Below are 12,375 nucleotides of genomic sequence, written 5' to 3'. Positions count from 1 at the left end.
ATACCTGCCTCCTCCTTTTACTAGCCCTGGGGCCAGCAAAAGACTCACCTTGATTATCCCAGATAAACCTGACAGGGGTATCAGGTGGGAATATATTTGTTTGGGGCCCTGGCAAGATTTATAAGGATAAGATTCTTGGGTCCTATTGTCTTTTCCCTCCCCCATGTCTCTCTGGTCTTCCTTACCCACTACTCCCACACTTGCTTGTCTTAGAAAGGTTTGTGAAAGGGAGGCCTGATCTTGCTTTCTTGAAATGCCCCCAATCGGCGTCTGGGGCTCTTTCCCAGCCTTACCGCTTGCTGGAGCACAGCCCTGGAGAGAATGAAATCTGCATCCAGGGAGTGAGGGTGGAGGAGCATGTAGCCGCTGTGGCCCCGGACCTTGTCCTGTAGCCCCTCCTTACTAAATTGGCTGAATATGAGGGTGCTAAAACAATGACTAACTCCTTTGGAATTTCCCTAAAAGCTTCTACCGGTAACGGTAACGTTTTTCTTGGGCCTGGACCTCACTGTCTTGCCGGAAGTGATGAGGGCCCCAAAGCCATGTTTGTGGGAGAATGCATAGGCAGAACGTCGAGCACTCGCTTTCACTTTGGACCAGATTGGGGGCCGTGGCGGTTTCACACATTGCTGAATTCTATCAATAACCTATAGCCAGAGTAGGAGGGAAAGGGTTTTTATCCACAGAGGCAAAGGCATAAAGGAACAATACTTATATCTGGGTCGACCCCCCCTTCAACTTACCTTTCCCATGCTGAAAGGCCAGAGCAGTAATCTGAGAAGGTGCCACCAGATCACAGGCAGGATACAGAGGACCACACTGAGGACAAGGCTCAGCCACATTTGTGGTGTGGTCAGAGAGTTCCTGGTCACACCTGGAAACCATGAGCCCCAAGGGAAAGGGTTGAACTAGTGCCAGAAGAAGGTGGTGCTCAGGGGAAGGGATGTCAGGCAGAACTTAGGTCTCTTTCTCTCAACCAAGGGAGAAAGTTGTTGATTTGGAGGCAATTTAGTCTCTTGAGAAATGATCTAAATGTGAAAGAACTCAGGGAGGGTGCTTTGTGCAGCAGGGCAGGAGAGGTGAGCCAGGAAACAGGAATCCCAGAACAATGGCTGGAGGGTCAAATGGGCTGGAGGGAAAGCAAGAGAAAGCCGAGGCATGATAGGTGGTGGGAGCCAGCTTACTTCCACATGTCTCTTCTCTCTGTGTTTTGCCCTCACCAGAGTGGAGATAAGAGAGGGAAGTTAACACAGGAGGCAGTGGAAGGAATGATGGACCAGGACGAGGGAACCTCTTTTGAGTCATTTGATTTTTAAAGACTTTCAGTACCTAGAATAGCATTAATAATTTTTTGTCCTGCCTGCTGCATAGGATGTCTATAAAGATCAAATTAGATAAGAAATTTGAAAATATCTTAGAAATGCTGATAAGGCAAAGCATTTCCACTAGTTAGACCTTGAGTCCTTTCAGGCAGAAATCATGTCTTCCTCCTATCTATATTCACAGAGCCTAGCATGTAGAATTAGTGCTCATAAGACATTTATCAAAGGACTGTACTTGGTTCACACTCCCTGACCCATTGTCACACACTGGACAAAGTCTTACCTAGGAAATTGAAGACGCTGGGCAACATTAGGCACAAGCTTTCACTGTACAGGAAGAACAAGATGCAAAAGTAGAAACCCAGGCTCCCCCAGATAAAGAAGTGGCTTATCACCGTCCAGTAGGTTGTGTCCAAGGCAATCTGAAAAGCACCTTCTTACGTGTAACATTCTATGCCTGAGACTTACCAGCTACCCCCCTTCTCCAATTTCCTAATGAAGGACTCTCGCTCCCCACCTTCCCTTCTCCTCTTCCCCCGCCACTCTTCCAGACTGGCTCAGGACCCCAGTTCCCTTTCGCCTTCCCCCACTGGCCATACCTGCATTGTGACCACTGTGAGCAAGGAGGTCTGCACAACCAGGGAGAAGGACTGGTAATCAGAGACTTCTCTTCCATCACTTCGCACTGAGTCATAAAAGGTCCCCATGGGGATAAAGAATAGCACCAAAGAACTGTAGATCCCATGAGCTAAGCACTTTACAAATTTCTTCTTGTTGAAGTAGAGGTTGTGTTGGCCTGGCTCATAGAGCTCTGGGAAACGTAGGCTCCATGTTTCATTCACATCCTGGAAGCACCAGAGGGTAAGGAAGAAGGCTCAGGGTCTCTCCATGGGAGGTCTCATCTCCATCAGAGTACAGGCTTCTCCCTCACTGAGTCTGCTGCCCAGCTACCTAGGAGCTTCCTCATGGATTACTTGAGAAGCAGAACCAGAGAATAGTCTCCTGAAACTACACAGACCTTTCCTGACAGTCCTATTCTTTAGGCAAGGATAGAGGTAGGGGAGAAAGCTAGGAGAAAGTCAGGATGGTGGGAAGGACCTGGAGCCAGTGCGGAGTGGGAGTTAAGAACAGGGGCGATTATTGGGTAGTTGGGAGAGAGGACTGAACCTTGGAATGGGGGAGACAACCAGGACATGAAGCCCTAGTTTTAAGTGTTCCTTTGGTTGAATATTCTTTGTGTCAAAGGCCAGTGTAAGGAAAGGGGGAATCCAATGGGATCACTTAATTCCTTAGAGATATTCATGTTCTGTGGCATTCTTCCCCTTTCCACAGCTAATGGTGAACTCAAGTGAGAGGATTCTCTATATGTATGACACTGGATCATCTTTACCTCTTAACTCAGAAATGCTAAATGACAAAGTTTAGGACTTTTTTTTTTGAGAGTTTGTACAGCCCTAGAGTTAGACCATTGAAGTTGGATAAGACTATTAAGCTTATCCTTCTTGCTGCGCTGAAGCTGGCAGCTACTTAATGGTGAATCTGCCTTCTGATCTTGATGGAGACAAGGGACCATCACCCCATAATGTCCTCTTTCAGCTACTTTATTCCTCATTGGAAGTTCCTTTTCTGTGACCAGGACTGGAGGTTGGGGTAGAGGAAGAGGGAGAGATCGAACACCAGGACCCTCAGTGCTCAGGGAATTTTTGACAGGAAGTATCCCCTCTGACTCAAGGTATCACACCCATCCTCCCATGCTTGGCCCTCAGGGCTCTTGCCTCGGTCTTCTTGCATTGCCCTATTCATTATTTCTGTGTGGGCCTCTGCTTCTTGAAGCCTCTTGTCTTACTGAGCCTGCCCCCGTAACTTTATTTCCTTTAACTACTTTTTCCATACTCAATTTACTCTTAGCACAATCTCTATGTTTCTCTCTATAAAGATGAAACTGATTCAGGATAACTTAGATTTCTAAAATTAATGATTATTCTCTGGGGAGGGTTCTTTACTTTATCCCATGATACCTTTCCAAGTGATAAGCTCCCTCCCTTGCTCCAGAAATTATTCAATCTACACTTGATCTTGTAAAGCTCAGATCTTGCTGTCTCCTCACTCCTGCAAATACTCATCAAGGGCCCAGAGGCTTCAAGTCCTGACAAACAGGTTTACTGCTGGTCTTACCTGATCAAACAGACTCAAGCCCAGGACAGGGAGGGCAGTGTAGACCAGGTTGTAGAAAGCGATAAACCAGGTATCATAAATTGTCTGGAAGAATACCCAGGAGATATCTTAGACTCCTCTCTTCCCTAAAGTTTCAGTTCTATTTCCTAGGTCCAAGAGATCCCTCTCTGCCCCCACCTACCCACTACTTAAACCTAGAGCAGGACTTATATTTCAGAAATCTTAACTGAAAAGGCTGACTCCACTACCTATTTGCTTGTGCTCTATTTAGAACCCTGGGTCCCAGGCTGGGGCAAAGCCACGTTAAGCTTATTTGTGGCAATCCTACAAGGCTGATTTGAACCAACCCTACTGTGAGCTGCACTACCCCTCCCTGCGCAGAAGGGCCCAGAGCGACTGCTAGGGAAAGCCACCTCTACCCCTGTACTGGCAAGCAAGCCTCTGGCCCTTTATCTGCTTAATGGCTTTTGGACAGTGCTTGCATAGCACTGGACATTTTTCAACTGTGGCAGCTGAACAGACGGAGCTGATTATTCCATCGTGGGCCTAGAAGGGCTTCCTCCCTTTCTAGCCACAAGGGGTCAGCAGCAATACATACATCAGACACAACCTCGCACAAGCCAACCTGGCTTTGCTACAAGGCAGATGCCTACTTCCGAGGCCGTTTCTCTTGGGAATCCTCACAAGACTCCGGAAAAGCTTCTCAGAGGAAAAGAGGCTCTTCTTAGAACATACAACTCTAGGTGTCACCTCTCCCAACTAACACGGGAGGGATTTCATATTCAAATAATGGAATTAATTCAGTAGAGGACAGTTACAGGTTTTGAGATAGGTGAGTTGTAGGGTCAGGAGGGATAAAGAAACTATGTTTCCAAGTCTGACTACAGGTGAACTCCATAACCAGGCTGCCTGTTGAGGTCCAGAGGCCCTTGAGTATAGTCTGTTTCTTAAAGAATTCTTCCAAACAGCTGCCCCCAACTCCCATGTTTGGATACCATAGCTCTAAGGGGAAATTGTCTTAGGGAAGAGCTTGCAGGTAGGAGTGAGTGCTATGTCGGAACCAGGCTAGGAAAACCACTGTTTGGAAGTCTAGAGTTACTTACAGGGCTGGGAGATGGGAGCAGAATGGGCCAGAAGCTTTATGGGTGGGTGGGCAATATGCCATACACTGATGGGTCTCTACAGGAGAAAAAGGGTCTCCTCAGACCCTGCTTGACTACAGTGTCACCTGACCTCCTACCTGTGCAGAGAACCCGCTGTAGAAGCCATACCAGACATGTGTCAGGGTGAAGGTAAAGTTTTTGTAAAAGAAGTAGCTGAGAAATTTGCACATGCGGATATAGGACCAGCGGCCGTGCACCAAGAGTAGACGCTGAAGATAGTGGAACTGAGAGAAGGCGTAGTCGCTGCTGAGCATGGCCTGCATTCCTTCCTGGCCAAAGATGCCAACGCCAATGTGGGCAGCTGCAAAGAAACCCCAGAAGCTTTTCAGCCACAGAGCTTGTGTGCTCAGCTCCTAGCTTAAGTATAAAAGGGAAACTGAGGACATGTTGTACAAAACCCTTATTTTGTATTTGGGAAACACTAGTGGGCCCAGCTCAAAAAGGTACCTACTTAATGGAGCCTCTTCTCCTTAGTGGATTACCTCTACCCTGTTCATCTGCATGGGCTCTATTAGGCTAGTTGTAGGCAGCTCTACTACTGCCTGTTAGCAGGCCTATTTCCCAGGCGCCCTAGGCGACAAAGGTAGTAGGAGTCTCGAAGATAACTGTTCCTGAGTTGTCACTGAGAATGTCTGGCATGCTAGGACTAGAAAGTTGTCCCAGGGGGCCTCTGCATTTACTGCAGCCATCGGGGTGCTTCCCTACTGTCCAGATGATGTGCTTGCTATCATCTTCAAGCCATTTAAGTCAAAGATGCAGGGTAGATGTTAATCTAGCAAAATATTTAACTACCTAAGTTTACCTAAGAAATCAGAGTCCAACAGTTGGTAGAAATAACTGATGTATATACTTCACTAATGAGAAATAAATCTTCAGGAGGCCTACGATGACTTTTTCTGAATAAAGCAAGGATTATATCTGACAGAATATAAGACTAAAGTTCCTAAATATTTGAATTAGTCTTTTGTAGTGTAGGCCAAATTCACTGATCTTCTGATATATGCTTAGTGAAATAAATGAAACCTCTTAGAAATCAAAGAAGGCCTAGAAACTGGGAGAGAGAGAAAGTGTTTCTTAGTATTGAAGCCAAGGCTGGAATATCTGCTAGTGTCTCCTGTATGGGAAGAGAGAATGGACTAGAGATCATCTAGATGTCTGTACCTCAGAGTAGCAGTTTCTGGGGGATAACAGCATTCAGCTGAAATTAAAACCAGTGAGTTCTAGCCATTTGCTTTTCTCAGTCAGTTAGTTAAATCAGTTAGTGTCTTCCAGTCAGGGTTGTGAGGTCAGCTCCTGGGGATATGGCACAGGCCTCTCTGCATTAGGCCTGACAGCTGCTTCCCTGTTGGACAGCCTGTCTCCTAGCTAACACTGCTCAGGCCCAAGGCCTTCAGAAAAGGCACAGATTGTGACTTCTGTCCATGGATCCTCTCTGTGGGCTTTGACGACATCTCAGAAAGATGGTGTGGTACTCACACAGCCTGTTCTGTGAAAATATGCATGTGCTCTTGTGGGAGTCAGGTGTGTCTCAGTGTGTGTGAGTGTTTAGTGCATGAATCTGAACTTGTGTGCTTGTCTATGGATAAGGGCTGCTATGGGCTAATGCATGCATGTGTGAATAGGAAGAGAGGAGCAGGAATGGAGTTGCAAAGACAGTATACATGCACAATACATGTGATATGCAGGAGCGCAAGCCAGCAACCCAGCGCCACGTGGAGGAAGGACAGGGCAAGCCCATGGCTGGGGCTTCTGCCCCCCCTCACATGCCTTTGATCATGCCGACGTCATTGGCCCCATCCCCGATGGCCAGTGTCACCACATTCTTGTACCTCTTCACCATCTCTACCACCTGGGCCTTCTGAAGAGGTGTCATCCGGCAGCAGATCACCCCCTTGCACATGCATGCCGTTCGAAGCAGCTCCAACTCCAGGTTCCCTTCTAGAGCATAGGCCTGTAGCACCAGGACACAAGCATGCTTCAGGTTGCCCAGGAAGGCACTCAAGACCACCTTCCCGGGCCCTTCTCCACCTCTCCATATTCTCCTGCACTGCGCAGGTCAGGCATCACTCTTCCCAAGGTGTGCCACCCCAAGGGGGGCCAGTCGGTTCTAGGCACTCTCACATTTGACCATGTCTCAGTGGGGAACTGGTCAGAGTTTCTCACTGGGTCAAAACAGTTGGCTGGGCTACAAGTCCAAGGGACATTTTGGGAACCCTGGTTATGCTTGCTTCTACCATCTCCATAAGCGCAAGACCACAACAACAGTAAAGAATTTGGATAAGGGAGGAACGTGCCCTGGGCTTCTCTTTCCTCAATTGTTCCTGAGTGGAGAAGACTGGGGAAAGGTGTCTGTCACCAGAAGGGTGGGGGAGTAGGCTGACTCATGGAATAGGTAGGGAAGGGGTCTTGACATTTCCCTGGAGAAGGATGGGCTTAGGAAAAGTGTTCTTTGGATGAAGAGAACAGTTACAACTCTGTGTTGCCCACCAGACTGTAGCCATTGATGATCAAGCCGTAGCTGCCACTGGGTACCTCCTCGGGTATTGTGAAGTGTGTTCTGGGATTTGTGGCGAGGAAACTGTTTACTGGGTCTGATTTCAGTAGAGAGTTGGGGTTCATCTTGTACCTTGCTGATCTGAAAGCCAAAAGTCAGGGTTAGCCTGAACTGAAAGCCAGAGGTTAGGAAAGGAAATGCATCCCAGAGGGAAGTAGGCAAGGTGGGCATAGGGCCTCTGCAAAGTCCAGCTAGGACCTCACACTCAGCTGCCTTCAGGACTGCCACTGCCTCAAGCCTCTGATCATCCACACACCACTTCTCTCCCCCACACTCCAACTCCTTGAACCTAACACTTCTTCATGAAAGTCTCCCAACTATTTTAGGTTTTTTGTTTTCTCTCCATCATTTCTTCTCTGTTCTTTCTGGTAGTGTGGAATCCATATTGGATGAAGAGATGGGTGAGAAATCTTGGGTCCAGGAACTGGCTGTGGCATCTCTCCCATCTATACCTGAGTTCTTGCCAAATAGTTTCATTATCATTGCCTTCCACGATGAAGAGCCCATCCATTTCATCCTTAAATACGTTACAGGCATAGGCAATGTTCACAGCAGTCTCTGCAGGAAAGGGGGCACACAGATTGCATTTGGGCTGGTACAAGGTATTCACAGGTACACAGGCATTAACAGTAGGCTTTGGCGCTCATTTGTCCACATTTGTCATGAATGCAGTCAAAGTACATTTTCATGACTAGTGGACACGATAGTCAAATGTCCACAGGAGACTTCTACTGGGCACAGACTTGCAAGTTACTATAAAATACCAGTATCAAGGTCTCCCTAATGGTTCAGGGGTTAAGTCTCAGCACTATGATGGCTATCTGCAGCCACTGCAGCACGAGTTTCAATCCCATGGGGGGGGGGTGTGTGTGTGACCCACACAGCACAGCAGACCTCGCCTGTCTCACTTGCTACTCCCCTCAGCAGTGTATTTCAGTAGATCTGCCTGTTCTGCTCCCCACTCTGTCTCTGGTGAATCCTCTCACCCCCTGCACCTCTGATCTGTACCCTGTTCTTATATGCATAAATAAATTTTTAAAACTCTTCAAAAAATTAAAAAAAAAAAACAAATGTTAGAGAGTATGTAGAGAAAAAAGAATGCCCTAACACTGCTGGTGGGAATGCAAACTGGTCCAACCACTATAGAAGGCTGTGTGGAGGTCCCTCAGATTATTAAATAAGGAGCTTCCATATGATCCAGCAATTTTACTCCTCGAAATCTACCCAAAGGACACAAGAACATTAATTAAAAAGGATACCTACACCCCTATGTTTATTGCAGCACTATTTACAATAGGTAAGATATGGAAACAACCCAAATGCCCAAAAAAGATGACTGGATCAAGATGTGGTACATATACACAATGGAATAATACCATTCAGCAATTAAAAAAGATAAACTCTTGCCATTCACAGCAACATGAATGGAGCTGGATGGGGTTATGCTCAGTGAAATAAGCCAGAAAGAAAAAGAAAAATATTGGATGGTTTCAGTTATAGGAGTAATGTTGGGGAACCAAATAAGGGATCAGGGAAAAAATAATTTAATAAATTAAAAGACAAAATTAATCAGAGACACTCTGTAGAGGAGGGGAGGGAAGAACACAAGGGACTATGGTGATGGTGCACAGGTGAATCGGTGGTGGGAATTTTATGGGAACTACACCTGTGAGGAGAAAGCATACGCTGTACAAAAGGAAAGAATGATGTATGTGTGTGTATGAATGTTTGTCCACATAAAGTAAAATAAATTAAAAAAAGAAAAAATTGAAAAACAATTCAGAGGAGAGATAGCAACTGGTATAGAAAATACCTTAGAGGAAGGCTTTGATGAATGAGACTTGATGAGTAAGACTTGTTTAGGGCAAGGGCAAAATATTTAAAATGGGAAGCAACCAAATAGTGGCCCTAAAGTGGGAATGGCTTTGTCTGGGACATACTGGCCATGTACAGTCAGATAATGGCCATATTAGCGTGGAGATCAGGATGTGTAGATAGCATCAGATAACTAGGTCCTAATGATCAGAGAGAGGAGTTCGACTTGACCACAGAGTCGCTACAGGGACCCGAGCAGAGGAGAGTGTCACAAAAGTATTATATTTTAGGAAGCGGAAATTGATGTATGTAGGCTATGCTGAAGTAAGTAAGACCATGAGACAGAGGGATCAGCTCAGACCTTGTTGCAGAAATGAAGGCAAAAGGTTGAACCAGGGTAGTAGCATAGTCAAGAGGATTTTCAGAACTGATGAGCCTTGGAGAGAGAATGAATCTTTGGAACAACAGAGAGGGTAGAGTCAAATTCAGCTCTAGAGTTTTTAGTTTGTGAGTTCCTGGATAAAACAGGTCATATCTGAGTGATTCATTTCTGTGTCCTGAATGACTACCATTGTGTGGTTGGCAAATTGTATTCAATAATGGGAGTGAATGTGTCCTGTAAGGACTTGAGCTGATTTATATTATAAAGCATTTGTCAAATAAGTGAGAACAAAGAAAAAGAAAAATGGCTAAGGTAGGCAGGGAGAGGGTTAATCAGGTGAGGAACTCCACTTTACCTTGCTTATCTCCGGTTAAAATCCATGTTTTAATTTTGGCTTTGCTCAGAGTTGTAATTGTCTGAGGTACTTGATCCTGCAGCTTGTCTTCTATGGCCGTGGCCCCTAACAGCTTCAAACAGAAATATGAGTGAGGAAAAGGGAGAGGGTCACAGCATTTCGTGCCACCTAACAACTTACCTTTCACCTCAGCATCCTCTTTAGGAAGCTGGCTCTGTCCTGGCATGAGGACCCCTCACAGTATAAAACAGAGTATGCTCTGCCTCTCAATACAAACAGCTTTTCCATCACACACTGAAGTCAAATTTGGAGACAGAATGTTAGCGACTAGAGCAGGAAAAGTCCTGCCCCAGTCATATATCAAGCCGTGTGCCACTTCTACACTTGATCTTAGTCAAAAGGCCGAGAAGTGATCATATACTACTTCTAGATCATATTTCCCAATACATTTGCACTTTTTCCTTGCTTCATAGCACACTTCCTGGTTTTAGTCTCCAAAAATGGTGGGTCCCAGAAAAGGACTCTCCCTCCACTCCCCACTCTAGGTTTACTTCCAATGCTGCAAGACTTGGGTCAACTTAAATTGTATGCACTGAAGTTTCCAAGGCCTCTTCCCACACCAGATTAAAAGCATCCTGGGCCTAACACCATACTTTCTCGATGATGCCTAATAGTACCAGCCACAGTGACGGACACCTGAAATGAGTCTGAGGAGCTGGCAGGTGGATGAACTATGGCCTGAACTATGAACTATGGCGTCTGCAAGGGCAGCCTGCAAATACTAACCACAGAACTGACTATACAACAGATGTGAGACCGTTGGGGTCTCTAAATCTTATTTGTCATCAGTAATTCCTCCTGTTCTAGCCATATCAGTCTATATCAATCTGATAAAAAAAAAACCTTGGAGTCATCCTTCACTTCTCTTTTTATCATATCCTATGAGCTAATCCAGCAGCAACTTCTGTTGGCTCTACTATTTATGTGTGTATTTATGTTTCTTTTCTTTATTTTTGGCTCTACTTTTAAAGATCACCAGAATATGAAGTTTCCTCATTACTTCCATGCTTCTGTCTGGCCTAAGCCACCATTATCTCTCACCTGTACTACAACAACTACTACAACCTTCTATACTGGTCACCTTAGGTCTACACTTGTTCCCCTTCAGTAAGTCTCAACACAGCAGCCAAATGATAATTTTAAAAGCTATCCCTTCATTTATTTCTCTGGTTGAACTCTTTAGTGGTTTTCCAAATCTCACTACAAGTCCTTATAGTGGCCTTTTATTCTCTCCTCCTTGTTGATATTGTGCCAGACAGTTAGCTGCCTTGCTGCTGAAGTAAAATTAGGTCTGCTTTTGTTTGGGGACCATTCCTTCTGTTTGGAAAGCCAATATTCTGTTTGGAAAGATCTGTATGCTTTGCCATTTTTCTTCAGATGTCTTCTTCACAAGTAAACTCCTTTCTCTCTCACCCTGATATTTCTTAGCTTTCTTTCTGAGTTCGATTTTCTTCCATAGTACTTTCCTAGTAGTATGGGGTACCTAGCATACTAGCTATGGCGTGTCTCACATACTATCTAGCATACTCTATATTGTCTGTTCTGTCTACTTTTAAGTGCTTAGGGTTTACAATAGTGCCAGGCACATAAGAAGCACTTACTAAGTGAATAAATGAATAACTTTGAATTAATAAGAGAATAACTTACCCAGATCCTGATTTCTCCTACACTACTTAGTTTCTGCAAAGCACGTTTGGGACAACAACCATTGTCAAAAAGATAAAATTTATAACCAGTGCATCTTTCGTTATTGAAGGAGCTCAAAGATCCAGGCTATACTGAACTAGCTTGGATTCCATATCAAGTATCTAGTATCTAGAGAAAGTCTAAATCTATTGAAGCCCTGCTCAGTTTGCTAATCACCACCTCCCATTATGGCTTCCTCACACTAACCATCATTTCTCGTTCAACCTCTTCATAGACATTTGATATTTTACTTTCCCGGTTGTCCAAAGACAGGCAGGCCTCACTGTATTTCTTATTCCAGTTCTGGAAGAATGCATCGTCGAGCTCTCGGTAGGCTACCATAAGGGTGCGAAGACCTTCTCTGGCAAAATCCTGGAAGACAGATATATGCACTTAGTGCTCCTGGGCTGGGTTTAGGCTGAGCTAAGAGTGGCAGGCTGACCTCACTGTCTGCAAAATAAGGTATAATTTTAGACTAGTACCAAGCAACTGTTGAGCTTTCTCATCAAAACGGTGCTGTGACCAGAACAGATGGAGCGTGCTTTTAGAGATGAAAAGTTCCAGCTAAAGTTGGGTAGTTTGTAATGTGACCATGACAAAAATTCAGCCTAGATTTCTTTCTTGTAAAATTGAGATAATTTACTCCTATAGAGAGTATAATGAAATCCGAATATGAAAATGAAGGGGGTAATAAAGTAAAAAAGAGCAATAAAAAAAAGTTGTTGGCCCTCCCTGGTGGCGCAGCAGGTTAAAGCACAGCACAAAGAAGCTTAAGCCACTTCCGCATGAGTTCGATTCCCACCTACCCCGGAGGTGACCACATGGCCGGCAGACCTCTCCTGACCCGCCCACTGCTCCCCTCA

The 12,375-nt window shown here is 45.2% G+C and overlaps 1 protein-coding gene across 1 annotated transcript in view; it reads right to left on the bottom strand.

Annotated features, from left to right (window-relative positions):
- LOC101630351 (phospholipid-transporting ATPase FetA-like) overlaps positions 1–12,375 on the bottom strand; it is a 57,038-nt gene continuing 44,663 nt past the window's right edge. The window contains exons 17-27 of the mRNA XM_012721262.1: positions 11,720–11,884; positions 9,767–9,878; positions 7,667–7,772; positions 7,148–7,295; positions 6,428–6,611; positions 4,738–4,961; positions 3,498–3,581; positions 1,922–2,167; positions 1,606–1,744; positions 744–874; positions 1–647 (exon numbers count right to left, since the gene is read on the bottom strand). Of these exons, the coding sequence (XP_012576716.1) occupies positions 459–647; positions 744–874; positions 1,606–1,744; positions 1,922–2,167; positions 3,498–3,581; positions 4,738–4,961; positions 6,428–6,611; positions 7,148–7,295; positions 7,667–7,772; positions 9,767–9,878; positions 11,720–11,884 (1,728 nt within the window). The 3' untranslated portion in view covers positions 1–458. The remainder of the gene's footprint in view (positions 648–743; positions 875–1,605; positions 1,745–1,921; positions 2,168–3,497; positions 3,582–4,737; positions 4,962–6,427; positions 6,612–7,147; positions 7,296–7,666; positions 7,773–9,766; positions 9,879–11,719; positions 11,885–12,375) is intronic.

Source organism: Condylura cristata, unplaced genomic scaffold, assembly GCF_000260355.1.
Source record: "Condylura cristata isolate star-nosed mole 26May11 unplaced genomic scaffold, ConCri1.0 scaffold00006, whole genome shotgun sequence".
In the NCBI taxonomy this organism is placed as follows: Eukaryota; Metazoa; Chordata; class Mammalia; order Eulipotyphla; family Talpidae; genus Condylura; species Condylura cristata.
This window is presented reverse-complemented; position numbering and strand designations above follow the sequence as displayed.